We start from the raw sequence: 19,509 nt of genomic DNA on the forward strand, positions 1-19,509 counted from the left end.
TTATTCACTGGCGAATATATTGAGCGTGTTTAGCCGCAAAAACATAACTTTAGTCATAAAGAAAAACAGTTTCCTCGGTACATCATTCTGCAAATATATCCCAAATTGGGAAATTTCTGAAAACTAAAAGATTTTTTTCACTTTTAAAGGCCATGATGGTCTTATTTTGGGGTTCCTGTCAGTTTTATACTCTCTTAAACTGACAAAATTAGAGACTTACGACTTAAAGGACACCATGGATTTGGGTTTAGAATATTTTTAAGGAAACAAAATCAGTTCTGTTAACGCATGAAAAGTCAAAAATCAACCATAAACACCTGAGTTAGTGTAACTTACTTGTCATACTCTGCGTTGTCCTTGTCACATCTTGCGTCCTTGTGCTTCTGCCAGTCCTTGCCGTGCTTGCAGGTGGTGAGCAGCACCACGTCCTCCGCGTTGTGGACGTGGTGTAAGGCATTCCTGGTGTCCGAGCCGATACCGGTCAGGTAGCGCTTCCCCTTGAACACCAGCATGTATTTTCTAAAAGGCGGGATGGAGTTGTACTTGAGGTACCCCCTCTCCCCGCCGGTCCTCGGGTGCTCCTTGGAGAAGAGGGGGATGGACACGTCGAAATTGGGCCTGAAGTTCTCGGTGCTGATGCTGGCTTTGGCCAACATGGCCTGTCCGATGTCGAAGCCCAGGTCTTCCGTGTAGTCCGGCCACGTCCCCGAGTACAAGTTAAATATGAGGTGGTTCCTGCCGTCGTTCCACAGGGGCAGGTTCTGGACCTTGGTCTTCAGGTTGTGGACGTATTGCGGGGACAGCTGGTCCCGGTCCAGAGTGTCCAGACTCAGGACGAACAGGCACGCCTGTCCCGGGTCAGAGGTATAGAACCTGGACCCTTCAATGGTGGATAAAATGTTCTGATAACTCTCTGAGATCTTCTCGCCCTTCTGCTGCGGGTAAACATAAACTTTGAATCCGTTCTTGTGGCACAGAGAGAAGTCAAAGCAGGAGTCCATGCGGCACCGTTTGCCTTTGTAAACACTCGTGTTGACGTCCCTCTTCTGTCTCGGAGAAATGTGCAGGTTGTACTCCTCCGTGTCCGTCTCGTCCCAGGGCAGGAAGAGGTGTAACGGGTCCGAGAAGTGCGGCCACGGCTGCTCGGGTCGGTGCCCGGTCCTGCTGCGGTCATGCCGGCTCCTGCTCGCCGCTGGAAGCTGAACCCCTCCGAGGTAGAAGAGAAGCACTAGACACGCACCGGCGGAGAGCAGGATCAGGTAGCGTTTTTTGGCCTGCATGTGTCCTGGGAACGGGGGCGAGTTGTTTAGGAAGAAGAAATGTAAAGTGGCCCGAAGTTAGGCGCTCACCAGCCCCGGCTACACCGCTCCATCCTCCGGCAGCCTCCACGGATCCCCAACCCCCCTTCTGCGTATTCGGTTCCCAAATCCAGCAATTGATCCAGTGCATGTGGGCGATTTTAAAAGTCTTGTCCCGTTCTCCCTCTTCGGTAGAGTTTCAGCATATCGCGCAGCGCCTACAGCCGGGCTCGGGTGCACCTTTCTCGGATAGAAAATCACATGCGGCGGCTCTCTCCTGCGCTCCTCCAGGCTGCCCGTGTTGGAGGGGATTCGGATGGCGAAACTGTCCGACAGCGGCAGGGGTCCCCGAGGCTCGCCCAGACGGGAAGGTATACCCCGGTTTGGATGTTAAACTCGCTGACCGGGGAGTGTGAAAAGCCCCGTCGGTGTGGCCGCCGCGCTCGGATCCAAAAGCCTCGGGGGTGAATTCGTCCTGTTTCCCCCCTTCTTTTATCACTCCATGGTCCCGTGTGAGGAGAAGCAAAGAGAAAACCCGAGGGAAGGAAGCGTCGTAGCGCAGCCTGGGCAGCTCAGCGGTGCAACTGTAACCTGACGAATCCCTGCATTTCTCTTCTTATTTATTACAACCTCCCCTCAGAGCCTCAAACGCGCCGATATAGAATGAAAACCCGGCGTGCGGGGAGCCACGCAGCGGGCGAAGTTCTCCGGTCGACACGACGGGGACGAACGCTAACCTCGGAGCGGGTAAATAGCGGAGAAAAATGTTCAAAAAGACGGGATTCCTTGATCCTAGTGTCCAATTACCGAGTGCTCAGTTGTTCCGATTGTTAGTCGGTAACATTCCAATCCCGACACGACGGCAGCTGACGTGACGTCCCATCGAAGCGCACCCGCGCCGCTGATTGGTCGGTCTGTGGGAACGGAAGAGGCGGGACTTAAGGGAATGCACCCATTCATAACCGGAGTCCTCCGCATGTGCAAATTGTCTAATTGTAAAGCCAGTAGAAGTTGTTTGGAGACGAGCCAGAGAGCAAAGCACCCCGAGTGAAAGAGACAGAGAAGTTAAATATAAAGTCAAATATATTCTGATAGTATTCAGACTCACTGTGGATCAAACAGCTCACACACACACACACACACACACACACACACACACACACACACACACACACACACACACACACAAAATTATTTCTCCTGGTTACACTCTGGTTGTTTGTATTTTGGGTATTGCAACACTTTTTAAAATTTATCCACTCATTTTATTCTTAATTTTCTGCTTCATTTAGAATTTCTGCAGGGAAAAAAAAAACTTGTATTTAAAAAAAAAATTTTTTTTCAATACCATGTGTGATATTACGTTATACACTAAGTATCATGTGAAATATTACTTTCAGAGGTGTGGAGTGAAAAAGTATAAGTAGTATTCATTTTTCTTAAAAGTTTTTACTTTCACTGCCTACATTTAAATACAAGCATTTGTACTTTCTGCTTCTTACATTTTCAAAACAGGTTTGTTATTTAATCTTAAAGCATTTGAGGGGAATCATTGATTATTTTCATTTTGCACCATTGTGTGCAAAAATAGAAAACTGACAGTAACTCATGAAAAACTGTGTATTTTTTTTACAAACAGTAGAAGGTTCTACATTGACTTGACTGGTATGATGAGGAACTGATCTTCACTGTCCCTTTAACTTAAATGTTTCAAGTTTTGATGTTGTGGTCATAAATATTCAATAAACAGAGAAGCAAAAACCACCCAGCAATGTATTTTTAAAAAGGCACAGAATAGTAAATTTTCATATTCAGCACATAGTGTGGGCTGTAAATCTCTTTTTCTTTCTTTCGTTCTTTCTTTCAGACCAGTAAAACACAATAACACAATATATATATGATAGATATTCTATAAGGGGATTAATAACTGCTCTGCTATTTTTTACACTCTCGCAAAGTCAATCAGTGGACCGTCTTGGACCCTTTGTTTGACTCTCCTGATCAAGATTTATATTGTTTTGGTGCGAGTTGTCAAGTTTTTGGAGATATCAGCCACAGAGACGTCTGCCTTCTCTTGAATATAATGCAACTCGACGGCGCTCGGCTTGTGGCGCTCAGAGCACCAAAAAACACATTTGAAAAACTCAATAGCGATGTCTTTCTCCAGAAATCATGACCTCAGTTACTCAAGATAATCCACAGCAGTTTCATGTAGGATCTGCTTTCTTTAAGAGGAGAAGTCATTAAATTGGAGAGAAGGCAGACGTCTCTGCAGCCGATTCCTCAAAAACTGACACCAAAACAGACTAGATGGATGAATAACACTACAGGCCAGAGGGAAAATATGTATTTTTGACTTTGGGATGAGCTTTTTTTTTCCCATATTCAGCTCACATGTAGCACAGCAGCACACAGTATTAGTTGTTTGTTTATTTAAAGTTCCGGTGTGTCATATTTTCAGGGATTTATGGGCAGAATATGTCAGCAATTGAATATTATATTCATAAGTATGTTTTCATTGGCGTAAAATCACCTGAAAATAAGAACTGCTGTGTTTTCATTTCCTTAAAATGAGATGTTTATATCGTCCATCGAGTTCGCCATGTTGCACGGCCATGTTTCTACAGTAGCCCAGAGTGTGTTTTGTTGGGGATGAATGGATCAAACACAGGTCTTGCACCAAAGAGTCTGAGGTTTGTGACTTAAACGCCTTCTACACAGCCTCTTCAAGGTGGGAATATTGTGCCTTTATTAGGCCTCACCCTCTGTGTAAAAGGTTCAGAGGTGGAATGGGGCTGTCAGTTTCACTCCGAGGGAGGTAGTCACAGCCAAGACGATGTCTTTGTAAAAAGGTGAGGAGGCATGGCGGCTCAGGACACTGTGACTGTGTTTTTCAAATTATGTACTTATAACTCATATTTGTCACCTGTTTTAAGCTGAGAGAGACGAGTGGACAGTTTTTACAGCACTGACGCAGAGCTGCATGCAGTTAGCGGTAGATATGTGCAGGCTGCAGTTATACTTGCAGGCACGCAGGTAAACCGTGGGTTGGGTGGGGAAATTCATAAACATATCAGATTAATGGTGGGTGAATGAAAATATATTATTAATGAGGAAAATATTAATTACATTCTCTAAAATGTGAACATATTTAAGATTAATTTTTCAACAGGCGGACACTAATGAGTAGAGCAGACTCATTGTGTCTGTTGCAGGGTCCTTTCTCGCTGCTGTAAATTCATACCAGCCTACATGAGCATGAGTATGTTTTATGACTCGCAGTTTAATGCCTTTTTTTATAATCTATGATGTGAAAACATCAGATTTTCACACAGTCAGAGAAAGTAAGAACTATAGTTCAGTTATAAAGTCAGTGGACCTAGGAAGCATCTCTTGTCACGCTATGAATTATGGGATTATTTCAACCAAACCATATATTACAATTGCTGGAACAGTGAAAAGCTAAACCATGACGTTATATTGAGTTTTATTTTGTTTCTGTTGAGTCTGATGATGATGATAAAGCAGTCTGGTGAGTTTGGCAAGAGCAATTAAACAGCTAAACATGTTGCTCTTTAAAAAAAAAAAAGGTCTCACTCTAGCGATCCTTTTCATAATGGGGTCAAACAGTTAGAATAACTAAAACAAGCAAGCATCACCTGTCCTGTGCGCCCTGCTGGTGCGCTGGTGTGGCTGCTGCTCACAATGCATCACCTGAGCTCTTCTTCTCTGCTTCCATCACAGTTAGTTTTGCGGTTTGTGGTGACTTTGTAAAGTTCACAGTCTGTCACGCCGTTGCATCACTCTGTGTACAGTGACGCAGCTAAACAAGAAGTGGTGGATAAATAAGGTGGATAAACCAAACGCTGGCTTTCACATTTTTCACAAGTTTTGCAGCCACTGTGGGCTCTTCTCTACGCCTGGAAGGGGCGGCTGAAACGAGGTGTTTGCAATCTGCAATCTGACTAATAGATGCCACTAAATCAGACACTGTCCCTTTAAATGATTATCTTTGTACTTTCTGTTTTTTCCTCTTTGACAGTCTTAGTTTCTGGTGTTTCTCAGAGCTTAGTGTCTCACACTAATAAACCACTTTTTTGTTTTTTTTTTAATTTGGACAGCTGAAGAGACAGAGAGAAAGTGAGGAGAGAGAGGGGAGTGCTGTGACATGGAACAAAAGTCCAGCTGGAATCAAACCGGGGACGTCACATGGTACTGTATTGTGTCTAAACCACCAGACCACCAGGGCGACCCGTCCAAGTTTCGTTTTTTTTTTTTCTCTGCATTTTGTCTGACAGTCCTTCTTGGAAATCCAGAATCACTAACCCACAGTCCCGCCAGTGCACAAAGCCAAAAGCCACAAAAGTAAGATAAGCCATGTGCTATTTACACAACATGTTGTAACACAGATATGGCCTACAGCGCTCGGCATCTGCTCGAATTAATGATCTCATTGTTAATTTGTGCCGAAAACTAACAGTAGAAGAGTTAAGACGCGGAGACATTTAATGAGAGTAAGTTGTTGGAAGTCAAGCCCGGACTAAAGTTTTCTCGTATCCACTAACAAACCAAAGTGACACAGCAGAGGCCACCCGCTCTGACAAGGAAATTAATAGCAGAGGAGTGGTTCTCGGCGAGTGTCACCATGCCTCATAAGCCCGCATAATCCTCCCCACTGCCATTTGGTGGCACAACACTCAGGCTGGGTGAAGAGGCCATCCTCATTTTTTATCGGCCAATTAGCTGAGAAGAGGGGGACTAATTAGCGGGGCTGGCTGGGAGACAGGCCAGGATCCTGCGGTTGGCCAGCGCTCATCGTCAGAATATGCTGGTGATGAAGAGGCCTGGGTGCTGTTCCAGAGGGCTGCTCCTGTCTTCGTGGTTATCATGCTTAATCCAAAGCTAAGCAGTGCATGTGGGAAAGTTTGTTGACTGCGAGGGAACTGTGAATCCTCAGTTCTTCGTCTGTGGATAATGTATGTAACACACAACGTGTTGCAGGAGAATTATATTTTCTCCTTAGTTTATTCATATAAGAATCCTAAAGGGAAAGTTCACCCCAAAATAAAAAAATCCCTGTTTTAACTCTTACCTGTACTGCTGTTTATCTATCTAAATTGTTTTGGTACGAATTGTCAAGTTGACCGTAGAGATGCCCAGGTTTTGGGAATAATGGATTATTTGTAACAGGATTACCTAATCTGGATACAAAAAAATTAGCAGTTACAGTTAAAAAAGATGTAATCCCATTACAGACACACTGACTAAAAATGGGGATTATTATACTGTAAACATAGGATGGCAATTTTAAAATAGTGCACTCACAGTTGCCAATTCTTTATTGTAGCCTCTGGTGATTTTTTTTTGCCACTTTTTGCCTTTAAATCAATCAGAAAATCGCACAAAACAAAGAAAGAACCAGTTGGATTAATAAATAAACTAATAAACCTACAATGGACATGACAGGCTTTGAGCTGCAACAAGTAATCTATTATTAATCGACTATTTTTTGCATTTTGAAAATTGATTCATTATTTTTTGCATTTTCTAATAAGAAAAGTGTTATTAAAGTAGGTACTTTATATAAACCTGTCAAAAACATTTAACCACAGAGTCACTGAGACATTTACATCTCAGGGAGAATTTATGTACAAAAAGTACATTTTAAGCCACAAGATGGCAATTTTAGATGAATTAATTAATTTATTTTCTAATAGGTTTTAGTGTGTTTATCATTTTCTTCCATTGTCTGAAGGTTTGTGGTATCAGATTTCATACAGAGGTACTTTTTGTTTAATTTAGTCTTTCAACATAAATTGTAAAATAAAATATAATTATTATAAAGAGTTTGCACTAAATGAAGTACCTCAACTTACCTCAACTAAGTACTTCAACTAAGTAAGTTCCATTATGTTATAAAACATGTTTATTTGGTTCTGCAAATACAAATAAAGGCCATTTTCGTACATTAAAATACACTGGTGTGACACCTTAAGATGCCTGATTTTCACTACAGCCCCCCCTGGAGAAAAAAGCCGCCACTGGTTGTTAGGTTAAACACTGTCACCATATTTTATATTGCGATAATCCAAAAGTAACGGAAAGTAATCAAGTTACATTAGTTTTTAGATTATGTTACATGACTACACAACAAGTGATTAGTAACTATCAAAATACATTTTTTTAAAGTGACTCTCTCAACCCTGGAGAGGTAAAATACACAGGCTAAAATACAATGAAACATTTCATTTTGTCTCGGCCCTCAGCTCGCCTCATACAGATGCACAGGAACCCTTTGGAAGGCTGTCGATGTGAGTATAAAGAGCCAGGAAGTCCTCATCTGGACGAGGTGGGAGGATGAGTCAAACAAAAACAGGACATTCACTCAGGAGATTCATGTTCGATGTGAAACTAAACTATTGTCCTGCAGAGATCAACAATAAGGATTTCCTGCTTGCCTGTAGGGCTGGGTTTCTTTTAAAAAACTAAAATACCAGTACCAATACCAGTACCTCTAAAGTGGTACTGATGCCAGTGGAGTACTTCATCTTCACTTCAAGCCAAACCATAATAACAGTCTTTTTTTTTTTTTCTAGAATCTGGGTACCAAAAGGATTTGACTGGAGAAAGTTTCTATACTACTTTGTACTGGATTATTTCAATCAATAACTATTAAAGTCATTTGATAATCAATTAATAAGCAATATTTCATGCAGAAATGGTAGAAAATGCTGTTTTCAGTCTTTCAAATATTAAGATTTCTCTCTTTTGAATATCTTCAAGGTTTGGACTGACAAAAAAACAGACATTTAAAGACATCACCTGAGACTGAGAAATTATGATGGACATTTTTCACTATTTTCTGACATTTTCTAGACGCTGCACTTTTAGATTAAATACGACAATCAGCTGCTCTTATTTGATAACGGCTAAAAAATTAAAAATTGACTTCAGGCAGGTAGATTCCCGACAACAATAACACTGAACCTTGACTCACAACAAAGTCTGTGGATTATCTGAGTAACCAGCTCTTTTTTTCTTTGTGTTTCGAGCACCACAAGCCAAGAGTAATTTTATTTCCATTATATTAGAAAGAAGACAGACATCTCTGCTGCTGATATCTCCAAAACTCTGCAGCTCTCATCAAAACTATCTAGATGGATAAATAGCACCACAGGAAAGAGCAAAAATATCTATTATTGATTTTTTGGGGGGTGAACTGTCCCTTTAACTCTGCACCCTGATGGAAAAGCCACACAACTGGCAAAGTCACCACCTCTACATCTCTTTAGAAAATCTTGCTTTTGTTTATGCCTGGGGGACTTTGCTCTTAATTGCTTGCAACTCTAATGGGAATAATGTCTGGTTGCTAAATGACACTTGAAACCGTGATTGTTTTAACCAGAGAAGATGGTGTAATCTGAACAGAGTTGTTCTGCTGAAAAATACCGCTGTCCTTTTAATGCATTGCGGGGTTGTTCACATCATTAAGCATTTGTCTTGATTGCAGGTGAGAAGGAGAGACACAGTAAAGCCTGAGCAGAGACTGCAGTGCACCATCAAAGGCACCATATACCCCTGCTTTATCCCCCCCGTATACCAACTGTTTTGGAACATTTTGGTGCTGTGTGGTCTCTGCCTGACAGCGGTGAAGACTGGGAGTCGTTCCAGCGAGCTTCGCCTCACTCTGCTCCTTCATCCCTCCTTGTGTACACTTCTAATATTTCCACCCCAGAGAAATTCCCCTCTTCAATCACACTTTGGTCTCCCTCCTTCACAGGACTGTAGCAGGTCTGAGATGTGAAGAGGATGAGAAATCCCGGCCAGCTGTGAAACCTTAAAAGCTGGACTGAGCGAGATTGTTATGTAAAACACCCCCTTTCTGTTCTGCCAGAATCAAACAGTTGGGTTTGAAACGGAGAAGAGCATCCTCACGCTGTACAGCAGTCTCCTTTTCCGCACAAATTAAATCCTGGTGTCAGCATGAGCATGAACAGGAAATTGCCCCACTTGTGGAGCGAGAAAAATACAGGAAATGACTAATTTTTACAGTCTCTGTCCAAGGAGAACAACACTCAGATGTGTTAGACCGCTAGTTTTCCTTTATATTAAGATATTACACACTGGTTGGGATGCATATTTGCAAAGGCTTATAGGTTTTGTTTCAACACTGAGGGTCAAATTCTTAATTTCCTGCATCCTGGTGACTTTATCTGCATCAATTTATGGTGGAAAAGTCTCTGTTTTTGTAATGAAAAACAAAATTCAGGTGCCAGGTGACCATTCAAAATATAATCTAATATAATGCAGTAAAGCTCTCAGTGGTTCTGTATTGCGTTCAAATATTTATTCTCCTGTAGACCAGCTCCTAACATCTATTATTTAAAGGCGGACTATGCAGGATTTTCCTCAAAACAATGCATAGACTCAAACAAAAAAATAATTCCACTCCATCATCAACTACGACGCGTCGTGTGTAGCGGCGCCTGAATCCGCAGAGACCCCGCCATCCGCCTGTACCTTCTTATTTTCTCATTATTTTGCTGTGCTTTACCAAACCAAAACATCAGTGTTTAACGCCCAGGGAATAAGACTCAACAATCAACTGTATTTCTGCAGCGTTTACATACATCAACTGACAAATCCTTCTTATTTTACCTTTAACAATGTCCTATGAAATAATGAAACTTAAATGTCCCACACTGTCAACAAGTCACTTGCATTCATTCTTTGGACAGCTGCTGCTTGGCTGATGCTCTATAACGTTTTCTGCTGCTAGCTTAGCGAGCCATCAACTATAATTATGGGCGGGCAACACTACCTCCCCATTCGCCCAAAATTTACGCCCATGTACATCTGCATGTTGATGTTATGATGCATGATTTTTTTTTTATGATGCTAAAGTTCAAAGTTTCTGAACAACTATCTCCCAGTGCCAACATTTAAAGCTAGAATTCAAATAAAACAAAAGCTAACAAGATTACCTAAATTAATACAAATGATTAAAAATTGTTGTTTGAGGCACACAGCTAAACATCCAATTTTGTGAAAAATAAATATTCAGCAAGCTTTGAAAACCTGAGAAGGTCTTCTAACACGACTTTCTGCTGTTTTGAAGATATTTCCAGATTCTTCAAAAGACTCTTTAAACCATCAGGATGAAAACATGTTGTTGTCTGTTGTGTAATAAAAATTATTTTTTCACCAGTATTTTTCTAATTTGTTTTCCTCTTCCAAACAGAGCTGGTGGCCAGACATGACATGCCTCCTCGCTCAACTTCTACAACATGAACTGAAATTTAAAAAGCGTATGATCAGTGTGGTTTCTTTTCAACCTTATATGTTTTCATTTCAAAATAACAGGCTAATATTTTGCTTGTGCTTTGCAGCAAGAGCAAGGACATGTCAGTGCCAGCTATTTGGATAAAGAAAAGAAGTTGCGACATTAGAAAGGGGGTTCAATAAATTCTTTTTAATTAGTTTCCTGGAAGCAGAAAATCTTTTTTTGTGACCCTCATGCGAACTCAAAAGGAGCAAACATTTTCCCTTTCTTTCTTTTTCACATTCTGGATGCTGGTTTTCAATGACGAAAAGCCCTCGTTTTTTTCTGTCAGTTATTATTGATAAGGTAGTTTCAGCAGATTGAGTCATTCCGAAGTAAAACAGCTCTAAGAAACACTGCTGTGAGGCTGCTTTTGCCTAAATACCAAGTGAATGGGACGATAAAACTAACTTCTGCATATATGTTGACCTTTGGGTAAAATAAAACACTAAAATTTGACAAATTACTCTTACTGAAAAAATCTAGGAAACACTTAAAAGGGTATTTAACTTTAATTATTAGTCTCAGTTATTTTTACTCTAGCTGCAGCTCCAATTTCCAAAAAAGCTGTGATGTGTGAAAAAAAAAATTCAATGATTTGCAAAAACCTTTCTATCTATGTTTAATGGAATACAGGACAAAGACAAAATATTTAATGTTCAAACTGATTAACTTTACCAGTTTTTGTAAATATAAACTCATTCTGAACACAAAAAGTTAGGACAGGGGGCATGTTTACCACTGTGTTACATCACCTTTTCTTTGAACAACACTCAGTCGGTGTTTGGGAGCTGAGGACACTAATTGTAAAAGTTTGAAAGTGAAATTCTTTCTTCTTCTTGCTTCATATTCAACTTCCGTCCAGGGTCTCTGTTGTCATACATTTTCAATGGGAGACAGGTCTGGACGGCAGGCAGGTCAGTCTACTACCTGAACTCTTTTACTACGAAGACACGCTGCAAACAACACTTGCAGAATGTGTCTCCTTGTCTCACTGAAACAAGCAGGGACGCATCTGAAAAAGACATCATCTGGATGGCAGCATATGTTGCTCCAAAACCTGTGTGCTTTTTTTCTTTTTTTGAGCGTTGGACTTTTGCTGCTCCTGTCCCAACTTCTTTGAAACATGTTGCATCAAATTCAGAAAGAATTAACTATCTTGTCTTTGTCCTGAATTAAACTGAATACAAGTTGAAAGTGTCCTAACTTTTTTGGAACTTTGATTACACTTCTGTTTACTTAATTTTGTGAAATAGTTCCAACTTAAAAATGGCAAGTGAAGTAAACTTGTTCTTAACTTCGGTAAAATAAGTAAGTCTGACCTGTTTTCACTCAGTAGAATTTAGCATTAAGAGTTATGTGAGCACAGCAAGGAATAATTAGTTTGCAGGATTATTTTTTATCTTAATAAATGCAATTCTGAGCCTCTTAAGCTGAAGCTGTTTGTGGAAACAAATGAAATTATACAACCAAAACAAATCCATTTCAAAGCCTTATAAAATGATCTCTTTAAAATATCTAGAACTATTCAGACTTCTCCTATACATTTGTATTAAGTTGGTTGCAAACTCATTCACATTTAAATATGTTAATGAAACATAATAATCCTGATGAAGAGCATATATTACTCCCAATATGAAGCATATAGTTTGAATGTAGCATTCAACAGCATCCATGAAGACATTACTGGGATACTGCATTTGGACCTGTCTGCTGACTGTCCTCAGGTATAACAGCCAATACACCAACAGGAACTTGTGTTAAATCTGCGATGGGCTCCAAATCCTGCAGACATACAGAAAGATTAAAGGCATAACATGCAACAATTTTCTGAAAGAAAACCAGTGTGTAGAGTCAGAAATGTAATACTTTTCAATCATCACTTATGACCAATGAGAAGTGTGTGATGATGCAGAAACTGTCCTCAGCCCAGACGGTCTTCACCAGAAAAATGTGTGTGCTGCTTGAATGTCCAAGCAGCTTACTCTGACTGCTATGTCAGGTCATGTCATGTCATTGTGAGTCTGCGACACCCAGTGGATGAATCAAGTATTACAGGAGAAGCATAAGTAGCGAGAAAGTGTGCTGATGGAGGAAGCGGGGTACAGTGATGTTCACCAGGGAGACGGGGTTCAAGTCCTGCGTCAAATGCAACATCACAGACGTTGCATCACTTCCGTTGCATCACTTCTGTTGCATCATTTCGGCAACGTGACGTAACACAGTTATTGTAGCTCAAACCACGAGAGCGCGGTGTACGCGGTGATGCTGGTGGCCGAGATGGTGTGTATGTAAAAACAGAAAACTCCAGACCAGAACAAGTTGATGACAGTTTACCTGCATGAAGTTTGAGTGTGAAGGATTGACAGCATATTTCAAGGACATTTAAATGTGCATAATTACATCTGTTTATCTAAATGTTCACCCATAACAAAGTAAGGAATAGCAGGACAAGCTATTAATAAATTATGCTAAATAAATGTCACTGTATTTGGTACTGAGGAAATCCAAAAGTAACAGAAAGTAATCAAGTTACATTGCTATCATATTGCAATAGGTAACTAACCTAACAGGTAACTAATAACTGTATCAGAATACATTTTTAAAATAACCCTCCCAACCCAGAGAATAAGATCATAACTAGAATCAGATAATACAATAATTGAAGTGCTGAAACTAAAAAGTTGTTCCAGTAAAGTTCAGGATTACCTGTGGACTTGCTTTAGTGTCTCCAGGCACTGATAAACTGTGAGTAAAGCACTTCCCCTCAGTGACGGCAGGCAGCCACGATAAAGACTTGCAAATTCAGGCCATGGTAAACAAATACCCACGGCTGCAAGGTAATCTGAGGGTTCAGGGAGTTTCAGGCAAGAGGAAGACAAAACAGCCTTTGAGAGTCTTCAGGCTGCTGCTGATCAGTTGCTGATAAACTCTCCTCAGGATGATGTAACAAGCTGGGCTCCTGCAACCACAAAGTGTGTGTGTGTGTGTGTGTGTGTGTGTGTGTGTGTGTGTGTGTGTGTGTGTGTGTGTGTGTGTGTGTGTGTGCACGAAGGCCCAAAAATACTGTATCTCAGTGCTGTGGTTTGTGTTTGGGTCCATACACCTGGATTGTGTGTGCACTGTATTTTGTTGTGTGCAGAGGTGGCAAAAGTACACACATTCTTCGCTCAAGTAGAAGTAAAGATACTGAAGTTCTTTAAGTAAAAGTGAAAAAGTACAGGCTCTGAAATGTACTAAAAGTATAAAAGTCAGAAGTCCCCAATGAAGGACATTTCAACCGACTGTTTCTGTGCAAAGCTAACTGGATCTCACTTTTTCTCCAGAGTCGAGTTTCATTCACTGTGTTAAATCTTTTATGTCATTTTAGACGTGTTATGTCTTGATACTTTGTTTTTGTCTAGTTACTTATTTTACATTGTTTTCATCTTCTTATGTCTTGGTGTTACGTTGTTTTCATCTTGTTACAATGTGTAATTTCACTTTTGTCGTGTTAAATCTTGTTGTTTTTGTCTTGTTACATCTTTCATGCGTGATATTCACTGCTGGATACACCAAGGAATCATCTTTTCTATGTCCCATCCATTTAAGTTGAAATCAGTCTTGATGTTGGGAAGGTGGTGTGCAGTGATGCAAAATAAAAATAACCAATAATTCCCCTCAAATACTTTAAAACTAAAATAACAGGCCTGTTTTGAAAATGTAAAGAGTAGAAAGTGCAGATATTCGTGTTCAAATGTAGGGGGCAAAAAGTAAAAAGTACCTGAAAACTACTTAAGTACAGTAACCAAGTGTCTGTACTTAGCTATGTTCATACTTTGGTTGTTTCTGTGTTTGTGTCGTGTGAATACAGGTCACAAATCCTCTTGAGTTTACTTTTTAAAGGCTTATGAAATCACTCCTAAAACCCAAGAATAGAGTTCCACTGATGTCGTGTGTAATCTTGCCTGCGTGGTCTCACAGGGAGTGTGCTCCTCCGCCGCAACAATGGTGCTATTATTCGGAAAAATACAGAAAACAAGACAAAGGTTTTCAAGTATTCATGTCCAATTCTTACTCCTGTCACCTGCATTGCTATTTCCCTGTGCTAATCCCTGCAAACTTTGAGAGGTTAGAAGTTGAGAGAGACGGAAATATAAGCATACTGTAATGAAATGCAGGTCAAAACACCGGCCGGGCCTCAACCTGAGGCAATGAATTAATTCCATGTAGTTGTCTCTCCTCGTAGCTGACAACAGCAAACGGTGCAGTGACAAACAGGCCAGAAGTTTAGCTAAAAGAGCAATATGACTGATGTAGCCATGGCAAGTGAGTGGGAGTCAATCTGGACTTGGACTTTCTGTTCTCAGACTGCCAGCCTCATGGATGGCTTCAGGCTACTGAATGCTAAATGGTGTAGCCTTGGCTATCCTTTCAAAGTGCTGCTCACTCCATGTGTGGGATGCCTAGTGATCTCCCCATTCTTTATTTATTTAAAGTGACCTTTCGACTCCCAAGCTGAGATTGCTTTGGGCAAACTGAGCTGGGTTTAAATGTTCGGGGGTGTGGGAGGGAGGCCATCGTTTGTTGCCAGGGCCCTGAGCGAACTGCGCTGAAACTCCACAGTTTTAACCCCAGAATCCTACTGGGAAGCAGCGGCTGGCAGGCAGCAGCAAATGAAGCGTTTCAGGTTAGATGTGGTGATAGGTTTTTGTCCTCATTAAAAAAGAAATCCCTGCCACTGCTTCCTCATTTGTAATCCACCGCAATTCATTCGAGGTGGATTTTGATTTGGGGGATTTGGATGGTGTAAGGCCAGTGAAGCCAGCAGGAAGGAGAATACATCTTGAAGTTTTTCGTCTTACGCAAAGCCCTGAAAGAGCAACTTTACATATGCTTTGTCCTCACTCACTTTCCAAGTTTGTGATTAAAGACAAAACCTCAGTCTTGGCTGCACATAATGTACATGTTCCTGCTTATGAAAGTACAACAACCAATGAAAACCTGTTCTTAAAGGGATGGTTCAAATTATTTGGAGTGGGGTCGTATGAGGTACTTACCCACAGTCATTGTATTACCTACAATAGATGCCAGGTGGCATGTCCCCCAGTTTGCAGAAACAGAGAGAAGTCTCCAGCACAGAAGCGAAGCAATGCACCACTGGTGTTTTTGCCACTTGAAAAAGAGTGCACGCAATATTTAGAATATTTTCACTGTTTTGCGATATGAAACCGCTGTTATATAAGCCAAATACCGCACCTTCCAAACCAACCAAACTCTATTGGCAAAATCAGTAATTTTACCTTGCAGAACTCTGGAGTTGCAGGTGAAGAAGGCAGGCCCCTGAGGGGGGGAGACATCTGACATAAAATGTCAGAAAAAGGTGAAAAATGTTGATAACTGTTTCCTAAAGCCCAAAATGATGTCCTAAACTGTCTTATTTTGTCCACAAATCAAAGATATTCAGTTTGTACCTTAATAGAGAAGTAAAGACACCATTTGAGAAACGGAAATCAGAGAATTTGGATAAAATGACTCAAGAAGATGAACTGAATACCAAAATTAGATCTCTAAACGATTAGTGACAAATTGTTGCAGCTCTACATTAGTTATTACAATAGGTATCAAAAGGATATCACATGGAATAGGTTAAAGGGATAGTTTGCAGTATCTCTGGGACATTTTACTGTTTTTCCCAGACTCAGAAACTAACCAATATCTCTCAATGGACATTTTTAGGCTACCTCAATTGTTGAGTGTCTTTGGGATCAAATAACAGATTCATCATGATAATAATCCCATATAAATCCAGGAACTGAGCAAAACTAAGCAACTAAACTCAGAGTGGTGTCTTTTCCAAGCTTAAGCTTTTTTTTTCCAAGGGGAGACCCACAGTCTCAGACTTTGAAAACCGCTGGGTGAGTTTGTTTGTGTTATTGTGTGACTTTAGCATATCTGAACTAATCTGTTAAAACCCAGAAGTCGCACAATAACACAAGAACCCAAGAACCCAAGAACCCAAGAACCCAAGAACCCACCCGATCGAGGAAGCAACTCCTGTGTTCTGTGAGGTAAAATGACCGATTTCGCCTGTGGAGTTTGGCTGGTTTGGAGAGAGCTTTGTTTTGTTTTTTTTGTTGGAAAAGGCTGTGTGATGACAAGGTAAAGGTAGAGACCAAAACAGAGCTAAAAGCAGAGTGAATGTTCACTTGCTTTCATCAGGTGGCAAGGAAAACAACAATGGGCAACTGCTCTGAAATCTCTTTAATATTCAGGATAGTTTGTGGTTATGGATCTGGTTATATCGACAGGAAAATGTTTCAGATGATCAAAGAGATTATTGTCACAATAAAACCAGGCACAACAAAATTTGCGGACGCTGTCACAACCTTTATGCAAATATATACTTCATTTTTTAAGTGGCTAAAACACCTCTTTGTTTACCTTGTGAGGCAGCTGGATTTGTGAGATCACGTGATAATCAATCTTGCCAGGCTCCAAGCTATCCATTTGTGTCCACGCCAGAGTTGGGGAGAGCCAATCAGCGACCTCAAAGGGACTAATGGCAGCTATGGGCGTGGTTGACAGTGGGAAGTGTCCTTGGAAACGGCTCGTCTCGAATTTAGCATAGATACTGTGAGATCAGTAATATCAGAAATGGAGATTATTTCTTTATTGAAAGAAGAGCAAAGACCGACAATGAAGGCTTTCGTCGACAGAAAAGATATTTTCGTTCTTGGCTTCAGCTTTGGTTCAGCGAGTTGACCCAATTGGTTGAGGTCTGTATGTGTTAGATGTGACATTCATCCAATAACCTGCCAAGTGCCTGCCCTTTTCCAAACAGTTTCCCAGATGATTCTGCATAATAAACCATCTGCCGTGTCAGGTTACCTTTTTGTTGCTGACCGTGTCCGCAGCTTCCGTGCTGGTATTCCTCCCTGCTTCTTGTGCTGACCACCATCTACTGTAGGTAACACACTGACTGTTGCTAAATAGCTCAAATAATAAGAACTACCCCTTTAAGCACACTTGTAGCTCAACGTGCCAATCACTTGAAACATCGGCCCCACTTCAGGGAGCTGAAACATAATGAGTGTCAGTATCATTAAATCTACCGTGCTGATATTAAATCAGTATCATTCAAAGGAGCTCATGCTGATATCATTGCTTCAGAAAGTGCTGATGCTGCTGTGGGACCTGCTGGCTGCAGTACGATAGGATTTTGCATCCATTCAGAGATTCTCTAATTCCCTCAGGGACTATACTGCACAGTAATCCACTTAATTTACAATTACCCATGCAAGCCACACTCATATGGAATGATAAATGGACTCGTGTAATCCCACTCATAGAGCTGGTGAGGGTGGAAACAGATCATATACGCTATATATGGCCTGTTTTCTACCTTTCCATCATTTGTCTCCATATAAACAACAGGCTGTCATATATTCATGTATAGATTGTTCTCAGTTTAGAAGCACGCACCCACTGGTACACACACAGTTATTGCTGCACATACCCTATGTATCGCTTCTTCTGCATACTATATGAAGCTCCTCCGTGTCTTTGAGAAGATGCAGGGGTAAAGCCTGGCTGTGCAGGGTGAATGTTAATGTTTTAACTCCCCTGCCAAAGATCAGAGCAGTGCCTGCTCTCCTCGGCCCTTTGAACTCTAACCCACTTTTTCACTGTATCAACCTCTGTCCTCCCCACGTCTGTGCCGCTGGCTGCTGGGTATTTGGTATCAAGGGAGGATTTCTTGGCATGAGGAGCGCGAGGTAGTCGGATACAGGCGGTTCTGTTCTCGTACCTGTGGCTCGAGTGTGCCCGAAGCCATGCTAACGGCTCTTTGAGGCTGTATTAAGGACAGCGATGCTTTGAACTCGCAGGTTCTGTTTCAAAAGAAAGAAATCCTCGTTCAAAATCCAACTGAAATTTATAACAACGCTAATAACTAAAAATCCAGCCATGATTGCCTCTTACGTTTAGATAAGTAGTTTCCTCAAAAACTATGTAATATCAAATATATTATGTGCTTCCATTACCAAAAAATCTCCATAAGTGGTTTGGCGAGGATAAAACCTGTGCCATGTGCCCAACTCGAGTGGCTCTCGAATACATCATGACAGGTTGTAAGACCAGCCTCAAGCATGTCACTACAACTTGCGGCACAATCAGCTCCCCAAGAGCCCGGCATCAGCTCTTAAGAACAAGCCGGGGGCGACCAACAACTCCTTGCCCTTGTCCCTGCCCTTCCACCAAACTTTTTTTTTTTTTCGTTTTTTCAGCTTAATTTTTATTGAAGGACAGATTCAGTCTTGGAGTATACAATAAAATAAATATGTTTCCTTCCATTTTCCTTTTCAACAACAAAGAACCCTCCCCACCTCCCTCCCATCCCCCTGTGCCATTCACCACTGCCTTGAGTGTCCAAAGGTACAAGGTCAACAAAATAACATTGGTTTCTTAAGAGAAAATAAAGCTGTGGAAAGTGGAAAAGGTTCTGTAATCAGATTACATTAATCTTCCCTGCCTTCTGTCTGTTGTTGACTGGAATAAATCTCAAAAAATGATTTAAACAAATGTAGAGTTAATTCCACTTTACAGCGAAAGAAGCTAATCTCCAACAAGTGAAGCTTTGTCCATCAGGAACTCCATAAATCACCCCAAACTGAGGCAGAGCAGCCGGAGGACATCAGAGAGAAAAAAACAGAAGTATCTGATTCATAAAATATGATCCAGTTTCACCAAAACCATTGATGTGAGTGAGTGAAGTTTTGAAGTTGTGTGCTTTTTTCCAATAATCACATATGTTTTTTTCCAACCTAGTCCTTATTTGTGGTCTGATAAACAGTAAATTAATCAAATTCAGTGCTCCATATCGCTATTTTTCATGCTCAGACGGTGCTC

General features: G+C 41.0%; 1 protein-coding gene across 1 annotated transcript in view; it reads right to left on the reverse strand.

Annotated features, from left to right (window-relative positions):
- The window catches only part of ext1b (exostosin glycosyltransferase 1b), a 175,565-nt gene extending 173,121 nt beyond the window's left edge, over positions 1-2,444 (reverse strand). Inside the window, exon 1 of the mRNA XM_084738950.1 lies at positions 337-2,444. Within this exon, the coding sequence (XP_084595076.1) occupies positions 337-1,280 (944 nt within the window). The 5' untranslated portion in view covers positions 1,281-2,444. The remainder of the gene's footprint in view (positions 1-336) is intronic.
- Positions 2,445-19,509: the final 17,065 nt, after the last annotated feature.

This window comes from Lutjanus erythropterus, chromosome 16 (assembly GCF_056507025.1).
Source record: "Lutjanus erythropterus isolate fLutEry1 chromosome 16, fLutEry1.hap2, whole genome shotgun sequence".
NCBI lineage: Eukaryota > Metazoa > Chordata > Actinopteri > Lutjaniformes > Lutjanidae > Lutjanus > Lutjanus erythropterus.